The 20487-nt window shown below is 40.9% G+C and overlaps 2 protein-coding genes across 8 annotated transcripts in view; one reads left to right on the top strand and one right to left on the bottom strand.

The window, feature by feature from the left end:
* Positions 1–11561, bottom strand: part of TCEANC2 (transcription elongation factor A N-terminal and central domain containing 2) — a 34294-nt gene extending 22733 nt beyond the window's left edge. For 3 of the 5 annotated variants that reach the window (XR_010410935.1, XM_064589099.1, XM_064589100.1), the window contains exons 1-3: positions 11136–11287; positions 10562–10706; positions 6–147 (exon numbers count right to left, since the gene is read on the bottom strand). Coding sequence is in view for 4 of the 5 variants with exons in the window: in XM_064589099.1 (XP_064445169.1) it covers positions 6–147; positions 10562–10706; positions 11136–11173 (325 nt within the window). In the remaining variant the exon portion in view is untranslated. Of the gene's footprint in view, positions 1–5; positions 148–10561; positions 10707–11135; positions 11288–11320 lie in introns of those variants that run through there. The other 2 variants (XM_045897628.3, XM_064589098.1) reach the window with 2 other exon arrangements.
* A 134-nt stretch (positions 11562–11695) lies between these two features.
* TMEM59 (transmembrane protein 59) overlaps positions 11696–20487 on the top strand; it is a 30811-nt gene continuing 22019 nt past the window's right edge. Inside the window, exons 1-4 of one of the 3 annotated variants that reach the window (XM_045897632.3) lie at positions 11696–12055; positions 15832–15864; positions 16872–16977; positions 18947–19041. In XM_045897632.3, coding sequence (XP_045753588.1) covers positions 11867–12055; positions 15832–15864; positions 16872–16977; positions 18947–19041 — 423 coding nt within the window. In that variant the 5' untranslated portion in view covers positions 11696–11866. Of the gene's footprint in view, positions 12056–15831; positions 15865–16871; positions 16978–18946; positions 19048–20487 lie in introns of those variants that run through there. The other 2 variants (XM_045897633.3, XM_064589097.1) reach the window with 2 other exon arrangements.

Consider the following 20487-nt stretch of genomic DNA (forward strand, 5'->3'; position numbering starts at 1 on the left):
CATACCTATCCTTGTTGATTTTAACACTTCCCTGGAAGGTATTTTCTTCTTTAATTCTCGTAAAGCTTCAACTAGATTCTCTCTGGTCTGATCAGGAAGCTCCAACATAGTTTTCCATCTTTTTATGTCTTCTATAACCACAACTCTCTGGGAAAAAGAAAAGTCATTTGGAAAATGGAACATTTTCATTGAAAAACATCTGCTTTCACCTGAGCTAATGGGGCTCCTATTGACATATGAATTATTGATTATGACCTGAACCAAAGCACAGTGTGTATGATGGCCCCAAATGATGGGTAATTGCTTAAAAGCAGGTCCCGCTTACTGCAAATCAGGAAGAGAGTTACATCTATTAGGAAAAGTGCAAGTTTTAATCTAACCATGTCAGACACCGCTGGGCACTTAGCAGAGAGAGGCAGTAAGGATGAGAAGAAAAGAAAAACGATACTAAGGTGAATCAACCCTATAGCTCACTTAAGTGTCTTAATTCACGGGCAAGGACAGAGAGCAAGGAAGTCATAAAGGCATATTTATTTCAACAATAAAAAGCTTACTTCAACAGCTCCCCACTTCCTAGATGATAAAATTCAAACTCTCTTATTTGAAAAAAATTTAAAACTTCAAACAAATAAAAAGGTAGAGTATTTATAATTGAAAAAAGTTAACATTTTGCTGTTTTGCATAAAATAACAAAACATCCTACAGTTTGTCTCCTTACATCCTTCACTAAACTCATTCCTCTCCTGTTTCTAAAAAAAGAAATCACCAACTTAAAGTTGATACACATCTTTGCATTAAGTGTAAAATATAAACAATTAAGGAATCTGGGTGAAGAGGATGGGGAAGTTCTTTGTGATCTTGCAACTGTTCTGTAATTGTGAAATTATTTTGACTAAGAATTTTAAAAAATTAACATGAAAGATAAAATAATAAAGTTGCTTTTATAATTACCAAAAAAAAAAAAAATCTTATCTTGCATGGTTACTACTCTGGGGGAGGTAGGCCCAGTTAGGGAAAGGAAGGGGCCACAGAGGGCTTCTGGGATGCCAGTAATGTTTCTTGATCTGGAGACTGGTGACACAAGTGTGTTCACTTTGTGAAAATCTGTCAAAATGTACACCCATGATTTCTCCACTTTTCTACATGCAGATTATAGTTCAATAAAAAGCAACTAAAAAAAAAGTCTCAATTCCCTTCCCTGGCTGGGGTCTGCTTCCAGCCTAGCAGCCCACGGTGGGACATGTCTGACTCCTCTCCCCATCTTTGCTTCCCTTGCTCCCCCATCTGCTTGTTTGCTTTGACCTCTGACCCTTCCAAGTTTGAAGCTGGGAAGAGGCGCAGTAAGGGACAGGGAAAGCCTTCCCTTCTTTTGTGATACTCCACTAATCAGGTTTTAGTGTGCTTTCTAGACTCAGCAGATGTGTAAAGCTAACTCTTTCTTGTATGGGATGCTTCTGTGGTTCCCTGGAGAGCTCCCATTGTTGAGACCTCACCTGTAGTTCTGGTAATGTTGGCAAGGCCTCTTCCAGCCAGCTGATTACAAGTCCCTGCTTTTTGGCAAACCACTTTACAAGACTTTCTGTAGGGGTGTCACTGTCCTTCAAGGATCCTTGTGAACCTAAGCCCTTTATTTCTACTCCAGGCCAGCCAGCATTTTCTCTGCTGTACCCACACCTTTGCCCTGAAGAATTCTAAGGATTAACAGCCTTCCCATACAGCCACTCTGTTTAGACTTTCCCAGGCACAGGTCTGGTCTCTGTGTCCACCAGCTCCAGGAACAGAGGTCAAGTTCTCCAAGTGAAAATACCACTGCCCTCCCACTTTATCCAAAGGAACTCTCTCTCCTCTCTTCCTTTATTTATTTTTTTCCTTCTCTCTTCCTTTTAGGTGATGCGTTCAGGATTCCAAAATTGGTTTTCACATACTGCCTTCACAAGTTCTGCAGTCTAGAGTCTCATTTGGGAACACTCTGCTTTGTTCTCAGCCTTTAGGTGCTTTAGCCAAAAATGAGACAAGTCCTTTGTTATGATCTGCTACAGTACAAAGCAGTATCATTAGTGTTAAATGGTATGTAAAATAAATAAATGAAACCAGGTAAGGGGATATTTTCAATAGGAAGAAGGTGTAAAGTGTAAATATCATATTCTGCAAAAGGCTTTTTTCACTCATATTTTCTCGATTCATTCATACTGATATATATAAACCCAGTTGATCCATTTAATAGTAATGAATAGTATTCCATTATTTTTATATATAAATGTCTTAGAATTCTAAAATCTATTCCCCTAATGGATATTCAGGGTACCCCTCACCTAATATTTTTTCCAGTTATAAACATTGCTTGGATGAATTCCTGCCTATGACACATTCAATATTGTCTTCCATCTCTTAACTTTCAACGTTTCTGGGTCATTATGCTTAAAATAGCCTATGGTGGCTTTATTTTGCCCCCATCCACCATTCAATCTGAGAATCTCTATCTTTTAACAGGCATGCCTAATCCATTTGCATTTATTATGGTTACTGATATAACTGGATACACTTCCTCTTTGCTTCTCTTTCTTTTCCTATCTTTGATTTTAACAGTTTAAATTTTCTTTGCTCTTGTTTTTCTTTATGGTTTGGAAATGATACACTCTACTGCTATCATTTTAGTGTTCATCCTTACAATTTTTAAGATGTATGCTCAGTGAAATCTGTATCACTATCCTCCTCATAAGCCTCTACTGTAGAAACCCCTATTAGAAATATAAACGACTGTCTGTCCTTCGTGTACCTTAACTGTTCTTCCCTATTTTTCTCTATTTGTCTGTGATGCATTCTAAGTGATTTCCTCACATCGAGCTTCCAATCCACTATTTCTCTCTGTAGCTATAGCCTGTCTACTTTTAACCTATTCAATGTGTTTCTGCGTCAGTAAATAATTTTTTCATCAGATGACTTAATATTTTCCTCAAAATCTGCCCACTTTCTTTTCATACTATCCTGTTCTTTTCTTACAATGTCTAACATCTTTTCTTTATCTCTGTGAAAATTCACATAAAGATATCTTTGAGGTTGTACTCTTATCGCCACTTCTTGGGGTAGAAATGCTTTTACTTATCTCTTTCTGCTCATTCTCTCTCCGGGAAATCAATTTTCTTGGAGAGTTTGTAATTCTGACCATGAGTTCATCTTTAATGGAGACTGTTCTCTACAGGAATCTGGTGCCCTAGGTTGTGAGGTGTTTTAACAGGGAAATCTCACATTTGCCTTGGCCAAAGCCTCTGGATTTCTCTGTTTCTATACCAGTTTTTATGCTATTTTTTTTTCAGTTTTGCCCAGAGTGTAAATTTAAAACTATGCATAGTAATAAGTGTGGGGTTCTAATTTATCATAGTCAATTCTTTTTCCATCCAAAACCCCTGAGAAGATCACAGTCTTCATGCTGTTTCCTTGGACTAGTGGATGGAATTTTTCAAGTTCATTTTTCACATTTTTCACCTGTTTTGGCTCCCAGCTGCAAGTAGGAATTGTTAGCCTGAGGCCTTATCTGCAGTTCCCATACTGGTCCTAATACCTCACACCCCAAGCATTATATCTGGTTTCATAAAACTGTTTAGCTTCAGCTCCCACTTAAAGCTCAGGGTTTGAATTTCCTCTCTCTTCCTGGCATCTGAGGATTTCTCTTTCTTGCTTTCAAGCTCAGCTCTGTATTAGAGACTTTTTATCAGCATTTCTACATGGTTGGAATGAGGTTAGGGATTCCACATCAGACCACTCCAGTATATGGAAACTACAGAAACCCAAACTCTAGCATGGCATAAAAGACCTGACATGACTTGGCTCCTGACATCTTTTTCAGCCTCATAATTTGCTCCAGCTATAGCAAACTATTTGAAGCTGCCTAAATGAATTGCAGTATTTCACACCCTCTGCCTGGGATGCTCTTTTTTTTTTGCCTCAACCATATGATAAACACCTATTTATATTTTAAGACTCTTTTCAAGCATCCCCTCTTCTGATGCCTTTCTTGACTCTCTCCTACCAAATCTGACCACACTCCCTTTTGGGTCCTCTGTAATGTGGACATACTTCTATTACTGTATCTGCATTTTATGCACATACTTTCTTATAAGGCTGTCTTCCCCTCTGACTATGAGCCATTTGAGGGTTTGAACAATTTGTCTCCCTCTCTTCAGTGCACAGTAGGTATAATTGAACAAAGCCATCTCTACCCTTAAGAACCAAAGTCCAGTGTAGTTTTCAGATCTGAAATTTCAGGTTAGAAATAGAAAAATCTACAGTCAATTCCAGAACAGAAGAATTCCATATATATCCAAGAATGTTTCCTTATTTCTGTCCAAATATGGGTCCCAAAACAGGTATTTCAAGTTGTTCTCTGAATTATTTAGAGGATCAAGGGAAGTGGACACAAGGTATCAAAAGGGGGAGCTACACGAGTAGTGGAAAGGTTATCACCAGAAAGAAGATGTGCCTTCTCCTGTACCATCTGGTCTTAAGTTGTGGATGGCTGAAACATCAAGTTTGACAAGATGGAAACCATCCCACCACAAGGGGCAGGGAACAATCTATTGGCTGCTCAATCCTACAAAAGGAGCAAAGGTTTACAGAGCATTCTCAAGTACTAAACCTGAAAGAATTAGCACATCCTAGAATCTTAAAAAAAAAAAAAAAAAAATCCTCCGATTGCAACCAACAGAACAAATCACTTTCCCTTAAGGGAGTAAGAAGAGATTAACCAAATTAACCTTTACCATTCAAATGTATACTACACGAGCTCTATTGGGTCTCACTTTTATTCAATGTGATAAGGCTATGGCAAAATTACTTGTAATAAACCGATAACAGAAGTCCAATGTTCCTAATATTCCAAGATTGTTATACCTCCTCTGCTTGACATTCAGAAACCTCCACTTTCTTAGTTCACCCTATAGGGGGCAGACAGTGGAACCAGACTGTCTTGTACAAATCCCAACTCTGCCACTTACAGCTGCATGACCTTGGGCAAGCTACTTAATCTCTCTGTGCCTTAGATTCTTCATCTCTAAAATATAAATGATAAAAGCATCCATTTCACAGGGCTGTTATTAGAATTTAAAGAGTTAATGCATGTAAAGCACTTAGCACAATTCCTGGCCCAGAGAAAGGGGGCTCTTAAACACTGGCGGTAATTATTACTGTCGCTCTCATCATCACTGGTCCCGGCTCTAGTTTTCCTACACAAGCCTTTCCTTTTCCACACATGAAAATAGGAAATTATTGATCAGTTTTTTTTTTTTTTAAAGATTTTATTTATTTATTTGAGACAGAGAGAATGAGAGACAGAGAGCATGAGAGGGAGGAGGGTCAGAGGGAGAAGCAGACTCCCTGCCGAGCAGGGAGCCTGATGCGGGACTCGATCCCGGGACTCCAGGATCATGACCTGAGCCGGAGGCAGTCGCTTAACCAACTGAGCCACCCAGGCGCCCCTATTGATCAGTTTTACTGCATGCCAGGCACAATGCTTAGCCCTTTTGATCTGCATTTATCTATTTAGCTCTCATAATAACACTGCAGGTTACATAAACTTATTTCTGATATTACTGACGAGGAAATTGAGGCTTGAACATTCAGCAGATTCTTGGCATTTAAATGTGATGCTGGTGTGTGGGAATAAGTTACTTGGCAGAATAGACCTAACTCTCTAGAATTCACATTTAACTCAATTTGCTTTTAAGTTGTCATTGTGTACACATAAAGTAAGCATGTGTGTGTGCACAAAGGAAAGAGAAAGCAAGTACTGCTTATTGAGAGGTTCTGTGTCACTACTTCCCTCTACCTAGCCAAATCTTTTCAAGCCTGTAAGGTGCTCTGAGCACTAAAACAGACAGTGAGCTCTTTCCTCTGAACTCTTAACCCTTACTGTCTAAACAACAATTTTGTAATGGACCACATATGATTATTTATCATTACTTATTAATTTCTTATAATATGATCCCCCAATAGGAAGTCCCATGAGGGCTCATACTCTTATCTTAAATTTCTTTTATGTTCCCTGGAGTATCTAGCATACTGCTGGGCATAAAGTTGTTTTGCAATAATATTTGTTAAATAGTTTACTATCCAGACCCTGCAAAGGCATCCCCAAATAAGAATGATTACTGTTTATTCAATAAATTTTTACCTACAATGTAGCGGGCACTGCATTAGGTCTTGGAGCAGAATCAGAACCTAATAAGATACTGTGGTCCTCAGGAGTTTATAGTAGACTACAGAAAAGTATAGGTAATCTGATAATTAAAATACAGTGAGGTAAGTGCTATGAGAGATATTTGAACCAAGTACTAAGACAGTATTTGAAGAGGGAAGGATTAATTCCCAACGGACCCAGAAAGCACTTCAACATTCACTTATTTAACAAATACTTATTGACCACTTAATATGTGCCAAGTACTGTGATAGGTCCAAGGATACAAAAGTAAATAAAATTCCCAACGTCCCTGTATTTATGAAATTTATAATCTAGGATTCACAGGGAAAGTCACACTTGAGCGTGTTCACAAATGAGTAGAACAGTCTCCATAAAAAGAAAGAGAAAGGCTTTCCAGGAAAAGGGACCAGCATCAAGTCAAATCCCTGGAGACATGAAAGAGAATAATTCATAGAGAGACCAGCAAAATATGGGGTATGGCTGGAATACATTCCTGGGAAAGGGGAGCTATAAGGGATGGAATGAGAAGGCTCCCTGGGGTAGAACAGGAAGGGTCTCATATGCCATGCCAAGGCTTTTAGAGTTTTAGTTCATTTGGTCATTCAGAAAAATGCACTGTAAACTTCTATGTACCAAACCCTGTGCCGAGTACTGGGGACACAAAATTCAGTAAGATGGTAGTCTTTCAAGAAGCTCAGAGTATAGTGCGGTAGAGCATTTAAAAAAACACAATATAGCACAAATAAGGGCAATGACAGGGGCATGTTTAAGATACAGGGATGGATGGAATGCCTGGGTGGCTCAGTCGGTTAAGCATCTGCCTTCGGCTCAGGTCATGATCCCAGGGTCCTGGAATCAAGTCCCACATCGGGCTCCCTGCTCAGTGGGGAGCCTGCTTCTCCCTCTGCCTGCTGTTCCCCCTGCTTGTGCTCTCTCTCCCTCTGACAGATAAATAAATAAAATCCTTAAAAAAAAAAAAAAGACACAGGGATGGCTGAGGGAAGGGAATGATTAGATTGGCTTTCTGTCTGGGGGACAGAAGGGTGATCAGGAAAGGCCTCACAGTAGAGGAGACACTTGAACTAGGTCATGGGGGACAAATAGGAAGTCATAAATTGATGGTAACAGCAAACACTTTCACATTACTTAGTATGTGTCAGGTTCTGTTCCAAGCACTTTATATATATTGACTCACTCAACCTTCATAACTACCTTATAAAATAGATATTATCATTATAGATAAAGACACAGAGAGGTTAAATAACTTGCCCAAGGCACACAAATAATAAGTGGCATGGCTGGGATTTAAACATACGCAGTTTGGCTCCAGAGTCTGTGTTCTTAATTACCACACTATACTGCCACCAAGCCAAGAGAGTAAGGCCATTCCAGGCAAACAGGACAGCATATGTAAAGGTACGGAGGTATGAAACACCACACCATCTTGGGGAAATTGTGACTGGCTGACACTGGACAGAATGTAAACAATAAGAGCAGCAGGGGATGAGGCAGGTACCAGGTCACAGAGGGCCTTGGGTGCCATATAAAGAAACGTCTTCAGGCGCCTGGGTGGCTCAGTTGGTTAAGCGACTGCCTTCGGCTCGGGTCATGATCCTGGAGTCCCGGGATCGAGTCCCATATCGGGCTCCTTGCTCAGCAGGGGGTCTGCTTCTCCCTCTGACCCTCCCCCCTCTCATGTGCTCTCTCTCTCTCATTCTCTCTCTCAAATAAATAAATAAAATCTTTAAAAAAAAAAAAAAAAGAAATGTCTTCATCGATAGGTAATGAGAAACCACGGAAGGATGAGGCAGGGAAGTGACCTGAGTAGACTGTCTTTTTTATTTCTCTGGCTTAAGTGTGGAAGGGAGAATGAGAGAGGATGTCAAAGGCAGAGAGACAAGTTACCAGACCATGGCACTGCTCTAGATGAGAGATTTTTATTTATTTATTTTTATTTTTTTAAAGATTTTACTTATTCATTTGAGACACAGAGATAGAGAGAGAGAAAGCATGAGCAGGGGGCGAGACAGAGGGAGAGGGAGAAGCAGGCTCCCCGCCGAGCCAGGAGCCCGATGTGGGGCTCAATCCCAGGACCCTGGTATCAGGACCCGAGCCGAAGGCAGACACTTAACCATCTGAGCCACCCAGGTGCCCCTAGATGAGAGAGTTTTAAATTTAAAGTGGGAGATGTAAGGACAAGGAGGATTTTTAGGAGGCAGAATTGAAAACTGGATATAAGAGTTAAGGATAGTTTCCAAGTTTCTAGTCCTAGTTACTTGGTATATGGATTTAAAAGTACATACAGGAGGGGGCACCTGGGTGGCTCAGTTGGTTAAGTGTCCGACTCTTGATTTCAGCTCAGGTCACGACCTCTGCACTGAGCATGGAGTCTGCTTAAGAGTCTCTCTCTCTCCCTCTCCCTCTGCCCCTCCCCTGCTCACACTCATGTGCTCTCTCTAAAAAAGTAAATAAAAATAAATAAATAAATAAATAAATAAATAAAAGTAAATACAGGAGAATAAAGAACAGGTTTGGAAGAAAAGCTACTGCATTTAAGAGGAATGTTCTTCTCTCTACGCCTATTGCTTATTCTGCTTCCATAACCTTCACATGATGTATTCTCTTCACACAGGGACTCTCAATTGGGGCATAAGTGGGGACACAGAGGGGAGAAGAGGCAGGTGGAAGTATATTAGAATCTGGATGTTTATATATGAGTGTATGAGTAGTTCAATTACTACCCTTCTCTTTTTCTTCCAGTTTGATATCACAATCCTGCCCACCACCATCTGTCATTGAGAGTCACTGTTGTATACAACTCCATGAGCACTCTGACAAAACAGAGACAGTTGAAAATTTTGATTATGCACAGAACTCCAAGACCAGAAGAGATTTTTAAAGACCATCTAGAATTCAGCAGATCTCAACCAAGGGCTACTTGGAAATACATGAGGACAGTTTTGCTTATCACAATGGGAGGTGCTGTTGGCATTTAGTGTCTGAAGGCCAGGGAGTGTCAATGTTCAGTAACTCACAGGACAGTTCCAAATAATGAAGAATTACCTTGCCCCACATGACAACAATGTTCCTTTGAAGAAATACTAATAGGGGTGCCCGGAGGGCTCAGTCAGTTAAGTGCCCGCCTTCAGCTCAGGTTGTGATCCCAGGGTCCTGGAACGGAGCCCCATGGCGGGCTCCCTGCTCAGTAGAGAGTCTGCTTTCCGTCTCCCTCTGCCCCTCCATCCTGGCTCATGCTCTCTCTCTCAAATAAATAAATAAAATCTTAGAAAAAAAAAATACTGATAAAGTTCGACCCCACATTTTCCAGATGAGGACAAAGTGAGATCCTAGGTAAGGAAATGATTTGCTAAAGACCACCTAGTTGCACTGGAGGGCCTAGAACTCAGGGCTTCTGTTTATACACCCCTGCACTGCTTTCTAATCTGGTTCTGGTAACCCTGTGGCACATCTAGAAGAGGAGTCCAACTGAGTACATAGGTCAAGTACTCAGAACGCCACCTTGCTATCACAACCCTGTGCACACCTTCTCTAGCCCCAGATATCATTCTCATCGTCAGAGATACAGGCTCGAAGTACAAGTCTGGCAGTCATCAGCATGGGAAGCCTTAAGATAAATAAGGTTACCCTGGCCAAATACATAAAATATGACGAAGCTCTGGGGAGAACAAATATTAGGAGTCTGGTGGAGGAGGAGGAACCAATAAAGGAAACTGAAAAGACCAGAAATGTAAAAGGTCAAGGAGGCAAAGGGAACCAATTACAAATATGTTTGTTTTTAGTGAAATAATTTTTACTTTATCATTAATTGGGTACCCATGTCCATTGATTCATTATTGTCTATCCTGTATTTATTCCTTGCCTCTTCTTTGTGAACAGAAATCAGACATGCAGAGGTTGCAAAGAGTCCATTAACACAGTGTTTCCCAGTCTCAGCTATAGCTGTGAAGGCCATGTGATACAGCTCTGGCCAATAAGGCACGAAAGTAGAATATCACCACCCAGTCTTACTGAGTTTGTACAGAGTACACAGAATCATATTTCGTACTTTAACGTTCCTAACAGACAGGAAAATCTTGCAAAAAAAATAAGAGGGGGCTTGTTCTCTCAGCCAGCAAAACATACCATACAGCCAAAGTAATCAGAAGAGTAAGAAAAGTGCCTGTGGGAATTGATAAATGAAAGTCAGTACAGAGTGGGAGAAAACAAATTAGGAGTGGTCCAGAACACTTTGGGGAGAAAGCATAGCAAGAAAGAATTCATAGGTCTTCCATAGTAGAACTACGCACCACCTTGCTACCACAGTCCTTTCCACATTTTCTCTAGCCCCAGATCCCCTCTCCCTCTCACCTTTAGAGATTCAATCGTGGCCTGCTTGTAAATCTTTCCACCAGGATCTTTCTTCTGAGGACTATTTTGGATTCTAGGCGTTCGAATGACGAATTTATCCATTGCTAGAGGACTGCCAACTACCTTCACGTGCTTGCAGCGCTTTCTGCTCAAGAAAGAGGGAAGATTCTAAAACGTCATAAAAACTGCTGTGATGTGTTCTCCCTAAAGTGACACAATGGGCTTCTATTCTATTCTGGAAGCATTCCTGAATACGAGGACTGTTGGGTAGAATTTACAGGAAAGAAAATTTCGTCTTAGAAAAGAAATATCTTCCTAAGAACTGAAACTGTTATACATGATCGGTGTAATTCCTGAGTTAGGAGGTGCCCAGCTTTCAGAAGTGCACGCTGTGCAGGGGCTTCCAATATTGGGCCAGGCATTGAACCCGGTGACTTCTAAAAGCCTTTTTCAACTTAGGTGAGGTTGAGGCAGGGTTTAGTTCCACTGGGTTCCATGAGGCTCAATATTAACAACTACCCTACCATAATCACAGTCCCAAAGGTTCGCCTAGTAACGAGCAACCAACCACCACCTCCAGATCTCAGTAGGGTCCTCACAACAAGCAGCCATCTCCAGGAACTGCTCGGTGGTCCGAGGACCCTCACCACGACTGTCGCGCCCTGAATCCCTGGGCAAAGGGAAAACACCATCCTCCTCTACCCTCAGCACGCAGGACCCAGGAAGGGGAAACTAACAACGGTCTGACGTGAGACCCACCAGGAAAAGCAGTCCTGTCAGCAGCTGGACCCTTGCGGAGCACACCCTCTGAGGACCCACGCCTGGGCCGCCGGGGTCAGAATTATATTGACGCTTTCTTACGGGACGGTGGTTTCTCGGACCTCAGAGCGCCTCGGAACCTCCGCAAACCACATTCCCCAGCATGCACTGCAAAGGAGCGGGTGAGGCGCGCCCACGGTGACTGTAGTTCTCCGAGACCGACTTTCCCGACCCCACCGTGTGCCGCCGGTCGCAGAGAACTACATGCCCCAGCGTGCCCCGCGGAGGGAAGGACTCAGGGAAGGCCTGTTCGCTCTAATACTCGCGATGATTGGATCCATCTCTTCTTGCCAACCTAGAAGAAGTTCTTAGACCTGGAGGTGGGGCGGGAGGCGGCAGTTTTGGGCGGGTCAGGGCGGAGCTGAGGAGACGGCGGAGGCGGAAGCGGCGGCCTGGGGGGCGGGGAAGGGGCTGGCCCCGGAAGGCGGAGGAAACCCTGAAAAGAAAACAGCAACAAGCTGAGCTACTGTGACAGAGGGAAACAAAATGGCGGCGCCGAAAGGGAGCCTCTGGGTCAGGGCCCAGCTGGGGCTCCCGCCGCTGCTGCTGCTGACCATGGCCCTGGCCGGAGGCTCGGGGACCGCTTCGGCTGAAGCGTTTGACTCGATCTTGGGTGATACGGCGTCTTGTCACCGGGCCTGTCAGTTGACCTTCCCCTTGCATACCTACCCCAAGGTAGGGCCCGTCCGAACCGGGCTACGACCCTCCCCTGGCCGCCGATCTCTCCGCTCTCTCGCACTTGTGTCGGCTTGGGAAACTGGGTGTCGAATCCACACCCTACAACCGCTGTCTCCCACCTGTGTAGCTCCTGTTTTCTTCCCTAATTCTACCCGCACCCATCTCCTGCTGTAATTACCGGAAGTTTGTGCTGCATCGACCCTATATTAGGCTGGGGACGCAGAGATGGGCAAGACATGACCCCGTTCCCCTGGCAGTTTGCGGGGCGGCAGGGGAGACGAGCACTCCGATGGGGAGGAGGATATGCAGTCAAATGCTCTGCCACTGAGCTGTACCCCCTGGGGAGGAGGATATGGATGATTAATGCAGGGTCTTCACTTTCAAGGAGCGTAAGGGATGGTGGGGGGCAGGAGCAGATATGCAAGCCCACTAAAGGTTAGTTCATAGCCCATGTTTACTGAGCGCCTCTCTGGGCCGGGAGCGCACAGTGTGTTCTGGGAGTCAGACAAGCAGACAATTCCACCGTGGTATGAAATATATTAAGTCAGCCCTAGGAGTTGAGAGACGCGCAGGAAGGGCTTTCCGCCTGTGTTGAATTACTGTGTGCGAGACTGCCACTAGGGTTTGAGGTGGCTTAGAGAAAAAGCAATTAGGTTTCTGCATTCAGAGAATTACCGTTCAGTGCAGAAGACAGAGGGAATTCGTGGCGCAGGTATAGAAATGAGACTGCCCCTGGGGGGGTCGGGGTCCCAGTTTACCGAGGGGAGTGACCCTGCTTTCACTTCTCGTCGCCTGCGGTTGATGCCTTTCCTTTAATTCCGTTCTGCTTCTCAAGTTTTTTGTTTGTTTTTTTTTTCAACTTGGGAACTCTTTACTCAACATTCTAAATTGTGTGGTGACTCCCCACCCTTTCCCATATATAATTTGGATATATGCGCCCTTCCCCCCACTGGCTTTTTTTGTAAGAGCTTTTGCTGTTGTTACTGGTCTTTCCTCCTTGTATTCCTTTTATCTCCTCTGTGCTGTTGGCTTAACCGTGTGGCTAGCCCTCTTTGCTCTCTCAGACTACGAGGTGACCACGAGGAGAGGGCCGATGAACTTTAGGATGTTCCTTATTGGCAAATGCTTTCAGGTCTTTGATAGGAAAAGCTCTAAATGCTTTCACTTCCCATATGTCTGTTTACTGCAGGATTTTATGTTGCATGGGGTTTATCAATTTTCAAGAAAAAGTGTGGGAGCTTGATTATCCTAAAATTTTCAGTCCGATACTAATATAGCAATGAGGAGAAAGAAATGAGAGATTCTGACTTCCAGGTTTAAATCAATGTGTACTGCCCCTAAACACATTACTTTCTTCTCTACTTATAAGCCTGTCATCATTAAGAAGATTGTATGTATCACTAAGATTTATTTGGCCTGGCATTGAATGGAGACTTATTTTGTATCCTTCTAGTGTTTTCTTGTGTTTTTTTCCTTTTTTGAGATTTTCCTAGCAAACTTGTAGTATGACCCAGAATGCTGGGAAAATAACTAACTACTATAAATGTTTCTGGAAACTTCAGGTACTTTTATAACATCCACTATTTAACAGTTTTTAACAATTGATGTGATGTCTGTAAGTCATTTTTGCTTCTTCATTAAAACTGTTCTCCCCAGGAACTCGAAGTCATTTGGGTCCCTGTATGTTAGATGGACTTAAAATTTATTAACTGTCTACTCTCGGTTAGCCAGTTTGATGAGAGATTTATACCCATTATCCCTAATTGTCACAACCATGCAAAGTAGGATTTTACAGTTGAGGCTCTGAAAGGTTAAGTGACTTGCCTAAGGTCACATAGCTAAGAAGTAGTGGAGTGGTAGGAATTCAGTCCTAATACTGGCTACAGTGTGCTGCCTTCTCTTAATAAAGTTGTATTAAAAATATTTAATTTACTTATTTCACTGATTTCTTTTGGCCCTCTGAATTACTGTGCTTTGCAGTTCAGGAAAAAGCAGTGTGTGTTTTAAGAAATTAGATGAATTAAGAAGCTCACATAGCCTTTCAGTCTGGTATTTGCAACTGGAAGATAGAAATCTCATTTTAATGACTTTTTCGAATTAATTATTTGTTGCAAGAAAGTAGAATATCTGTAAGTAGTTATTTTAAAATTCCAATATAGTTACCAATTAACTTTCTTAAAAAATGCAGGTGCATAATTTGTCTGGGTTCAAATACAAGAGACGTATGTTATGTTAACAGCAAAGCTAATTAGAGCCAACCTGGTCATTTTTAGAGTGTGGGCTCTGGAACTGTACAAGCCTGGGTTCCATTCCCAGCTCCACTTTTACTCTATGTGTATCTTTGCTGATCACTTAACTTCTCGTGACTTCATTTTGTCAACTGTAAAAAAAAAACAACAAAAAACGCCTCACACCTTACAGAGCTGGTGTGAGGATTAAAGATAATGTATGTGGCACTCTTAGCACATAAAACCAGTTTGGTACATATAGTATCTGAATAACGGTGCTAAATAATGAGAATAGTTAGCTTGACTTAGCTCTGGGAAAGAAAATGCATATATTCTATAAATAGTATCATTGAGGTCCCTTCTGATTATTTAGCTGGCATTCAGTTTGGTGGGGAGCACCATTTCCTTGTGCTCTAAATCAGAGGAGATACATTTCAGATAAGCTTGCCAATCATTTGAGATACATAGAGCATGAAATATTTACTTAGAATAATAGTATTATCTAGTACATGAAACAGTTGGAATAAGGATATGATTCTTTTTTTTTTTTTTTTGAAGATTTTATTTATTTATTTGAGACAGAGAGAATGAGAGACAGAGAGCATGAGAGGGGGGAGGGTCAGAGGGAGAAGCAGACTCCCTGCCGAGCAGGGAGCCCGATGCGGGACTCGATCCCGGGACTCCAGGATCACGACCTGAGCCGAAGGCAGTCGCCCAACCGACTGAGCCACTCAGGCGCCCAAGGATATGATTCTTAATAGCTACCAATTGAGCCCCTACTCTGTGCTGGACATTGTATAATACCTTAAGTGTTAGCGTGGTGTCTGGTACTTTGTGGGTGCTCATTAAATATATTATTATTATGCTGATTTATTAGATAGTTTAGCATAATATTCATGATATTGTGGACATAAAATGTATAATCCTCATCATAGTCAAGATTGACATAAGAGCATTGTCCCCATCTTACAACCAAGGAAACTGAGACTGAGAGAGATTGTCACTTGCCCAAGGTTGTACAGAGCAAGTGGTGGGGCTGAGCTTCAAAGCAGGACTGATTCCTGGACCTAGGCTCTTTGCAGCATGCCCTACTCTCTTTTGAAAATGAGCCTGGAGGGCTTACTGGCTTGGTTTACGAAAAGAAAACCTACCTGAAAATGAAATGGCGTGCAATATAGCTCATACTAATGAGCTCAAGCTTCCTCTGTGCAGTATAAGGAGGTATGTGATGCTCCAAATACCTGAGAGAATTCTTCCACTGTTTTACAAAGCTGCAAAAGCTACTCAGGTATGAAATTTATCTTAATTGTTAAAATTCTTTCAGTTTCACCTTAACAATAAATGCAACTAGAACTCAGGTCCAAAAACACCCTAGCTTCAAAATTATATGTAACACTTGTTTAATGTCAGACTGCAGCCGTCTCTTCTAAATGGGTGTTGCTGCTGCATACGTCTTACTAATCCTTCTGCTGGAAAGAAATGCACACCTTTCTCTTCCATTGATCGCTAACTGGTATATGCACATGCTGTTTGCTTCCTTATTAGGTGCCCGCCAATTTGTACACAGTGGATCACACAGTAAGTTGAAGGGGCTCCCCCACGTATACTGGTTTGTGTCAAATACTGTATGTACTTCATCTAACAAAAGCCTGTTGAAGACATTGTTATTGGTCTTATTAAGCAGTTAACATTGCCCCGTAATGAAGAATCGACCCTATCCTGAGCTCCCATAGATAGGCAATGATGCCTGTAGCTATTGTTTTCTGTTTTAAAAAAATCTATTATTGTGATTAACACTACTACCATTTATTGAGCACCATCTGTGTCCCAGGCACTATACCGGGAATAGCTATGTTCCAGCATTGTTGAGGGGTTTGGAGATAATTTATAGCTATTATCTGCTCTTCTGATAAGAAAACTGAGATTTAGATCAGTAAAGTAACTTGTGCAGCGTCACTCACCTGAACGATTTTAATCCAGGTCTGGCTGGTTCCAGAGCCCTTTCCCATATGCCACACTTGCTCTTGTTTGTGTTTTCAGTTAAAGTAAGCCAAGTTTAAAAGCGCCTTTCATGTAAGCATTTTTATAGATGTATGCCTCACTTTGTGGGGGCCTTTATGGCCCTATTTGCCATGTGAAGCTAGTCATGATACTTTTTCCTGAGAAGCCTGATGATTTGTATAAATATTTATGTGGCAGAGGTATGCCATTCATCCTAAGATACTTGCTTACTCATTTCTACCTCTGTTAAAGTTCTGATTATGTCACTGTTATTTTTATTTTCAAATTTTTCCCACAAAGTGTAACCTTGGAATATGGGAAAAGGGTATAGTTTTTTTTTTTTACCCACTAGGCTTCTTTCTTGGGTATCACTTTTAAAATAAGAAACTAAAACCTCTTTACATGGCAGAGGTCTTCGGTATTACCTGGCTCTTATCATATTTCTTTCTTTCTAAAAGTTACAAACTTTTAGTGCACATTTTATAATAAACCCTACTAACTTTCTTTTTGACCTTTTTTTCCCCCTGAGGAAAAAATACTATTTTTTTTTTTTTTGTAATCCTCCTTCTTCTTGAACTCCCTAGGAAGAGGAGTTGTACGCATGTCAGAGAGGTTGCAGGCTGTTTTCAATTTGTCAGTTTGTGGATGATGGAATTGATTTAAATCGGACCAAAATGGAATGTGAATCTGGTAAGATGCTATGCTAACAGTATATAACATTGTGGTTTTTTGGGGGTTGTGTTATGCTCCTTACATGTTTTCCTCAGAAAAGGACAAGCATATTGTTTAAACTAATTTTAGCATATTTTAATTATTATGAGGTTTGAGTTTTATCAGCTGCTGCTAGAAATTTCATGGACTATCAGTTTCATCTCTAGGTTTCCCCGCTATAGGAAAGTAGAGCATTCCTATGAAACCTTTCCTGAGCCAAAATGGCATAAAGCAAAGAAGCAATTACCATTAATTTACATGGAAAAATTTTTGAGTGTTCTCAGTCCCCCAAAATAACCTCTCCTAGGCTTTTCTGATACCTCAGGACACACCTTGCTAAGGAGGCACAACGTAAATCAAGATAAAACACAGATGCTCACAGACACAGTTCAAAGCTCTGGCGGCGGGATGCGGAGCAGCGTTCCCCGGGGAGGAGCTTGGTGGTGCCTCTCTTGCTGCTGGGGCGTGCGTGCTGCCTCTGCAATGGCTCGCTGCAAAACAAATGCTGAACTTTGTTTTCGCTTTCTTTTTCATCAAAGCATGAATCCTCTTTGGATTTCTTTTGGTTAGCAAAAATAGGTATGAACTCCTGAAAAGTGGGGGCTACTCCTATTTGTTGAGACAATGTTGATTTTGTACCGTGGGTAGGACACCTTTGTGTAACCAAGCATTCGGTTTAAATGCAGTAGTAATTACCCTTCTCATAATTCATCACTACCTTTTCAATGGGTAGTATAATTTCCCTAAGCCTTTCAATCATAGGCCAGTTGATTTAGCTCAAGTTTTTTTTCCACTGAATCAGGCCTTTGACTCACTATTTAATAGTGTATTCTTTGTGGGTCATGCCGATAAAAGAAGTAACCAGAGTCTGTCATCTCTTAAATCACTGTTCTTACCTTTTGCTGAAAGAGATGTGGTTAATGAAAGAACCCTGTAATCAAGACAAAATTGACATTTAACTTTTCAAAGAAACTATATTGGAATTTTCTCCATTCATTACATTATGCTGTTTATTCAGTGTAGCAGGAGGTATCTTTTTCCACATCACTATGCCGTGACTCCTGTCTAGTCTCCTTGATTTCATGACCTTATTTTTTATGGCTCAGTCTCCTAACTGGCAATCTTTATATGTGCATAATGATGTTCAATTTATTATCTAGCACCTTTGAGAAGTATATTACAAATACATGACTGGGTCGGAAAGAAAAATAAAATTGTTACGGTGGTAAAGTGTTATATATCACAAGAAAGAACTGGCTCTAGTGAACTAAATGAAGAGGGTGTGTACCCATCTTAACTTTGGAATCCTGCTGTAGAACACTTTCTAAGTTCAGTTTCTCAGAATTTAGGGTGTTAAACTGATTGTTTTGTTTTTCTTTGCTATGGGAATACCCTTGAGTCTCAGCAGAGTGATCCAATTCTTAACGGTAATGTCACACATTTGTGTAAATCACTAAAATACATTGTTCAACTCCGTGAAGTATGGCATTTCCATTTTAAGCATATAGAAATCAACAGTTGGAGAGGTTAAACAGCATGGCCCAGGACACATACACAGCCAAATGTGTATGGAGCCCAACTTCAGGATGCCAGACTGTGTTTTTTCCACTTTGCAAACCTTAGCGGTGAGGATCCCCTTATTATGAATGTCATCATCTAGCCTGAGCCTGAGTGTGTAATCAGTAGATTTATACTGGAAACATCTGACGTGTGGGAGGTAGAAGATAACGGGGTTTATTAAGATAGTACATTTGCTACTATTATCAAATTTTGAAAATTCATATTGATGAAATTCATATTGATGAAATGCTTTTTAAGTAAAAGAAATTTTTTTTATAAAACGCCAAATCCCTTCTTTTCTATCCTTCCCCTTTTTCTTTCCTTCCCTTTTTCTCCTCTCCTTCGTCTCTCTCTTTTTCCTTGTAATTTGACTGTTTTTCTCTTACAGCATGTACAGAAGCATATTCCCAATCTGATGAGCAATATGCTTGCCATCTTGGTTGCCAGAATCAGCTGCCATTCGCTGAACTGAGACAAGAACAAGTATGAAACAAATACTGCCTTTCAGAATTGCCTGCTTAAATTGCACTGACTTGTATTGAAATGTTTATCGCCCACTAGATACTGTTTTAGTGTTATATTTTATAGTTTTCAGCAAACAAATTATATGTTTGCAAATAGAAAAGTCAATTGCATAATTACTTTTGTGTAATGCTTTACTGTTAAAAGTTACATTCATATCCATAATCTCTTTCGTTTTTTTTCTCTCGGTCCAGTGATGATATTATCCCCATTTTGCATATGAAAAAACTGAGGCTCAGAGAAGTGGATAGTTGAGAGTCATTTTTTTTCACCCCAACTGCCATTGCCTTAACTTAGATCATCATTCCTTTCTCATCTGTATTACTAAACTTGCAAACTATTTTTCCACTTCACCCTCTTCTGTCCATCCTTTAGTGTGTGTTCAGATATTTATTTTCTAAATGGAAATCTCATCATGTCATTCTCCTGTCTTACATGCTTCAGGACCCCCTCCCCAATTACATACTGGGTTAAGTCCAAACTGCTTATCGTGGCCTGGCTCCTGATTACCTCTCTTAGGCCATCTCTTTTCCCCACCCCTCATACTCTATACTCCAAACATACTGGATAAAGTTTGTTAATTTTATTAACTTCTGCATAGAAAGTACAGCTACATGGTATAGAACTCAGAAGGTAAAAAGAGTATGTAGTGAAAAATCTCCTACCCCTGTATCTCCTAGCCATTCAGTTTTCCTCTTAATGTAGCCAGGGTTACCAAGAAAGACATATTTTATGCATGTACAAGAATATATATATATTCCTTCTTTTGTAAAATACAAGTATACATAAAGAGTGTCTACTCATTCTGTTTTTCATTGTACAATCCATTTTGTGGATGTATCATAATTTATTTAAGCAATCTCTTATTTGGACATGTTGGTTGTTTCTAATCTTTTTCACTTATAAGCGATGTTGCATACTTCACACATTTATATCTATAGAATAAAATCATAGTAGAATTGCTGAGCAAGAGGTATCTGTATTTTAATTTTGAGAAGTAGAGCAAAATTGCCCTCTTTGGAATTTGTACCAATTTTTAAAATTGAGATATAATTCACATACTATAAAATTCACCCTTGTGAAGTATTCAATTCGGTAGTTGTTAGTATGTTCACAAAGTTGTGCAACCATCATCACTATCTAATTGCAAGCATTTTTATCACCCCAAAAAGAAATCCCATACCCACTTCTTTCCTTCTTCCCCAACTCCCAACAATGTATCACTTTTAATATATTTTAAATTTGTGTTGGTCTTACTGTGAGTAATGTTAAACATGTTTTCTAATTTTTAAGAGATTTTTTTTTCTCTTAGTTGTATACATACTGAATAGTTCTTAATTTTTATATGATGAGTTAATTCATGGTTTTGTTCCTTCTACTCCCCATCCTTCTACTGAATCCCCTTGA

The sequence above is a fragment of the Mirounga angustirostris genome, unplaced genomic scaffold, assembly GCF_029215605.1.
Source record: "Mirounga angustirostris isolate CCGP_5_RB_7025 unplaced genomic scaffold, mMirAng1.0.hap1 SCAF_4, whole genome shotgun sequence".
In the NCBI taxonomy this organism is placed as follows: Eukaryota; Metazoa; Chordata; class Mammalia; order Carnivora; family Phocidae; genus Mirounga; species Mirounga angustirostris.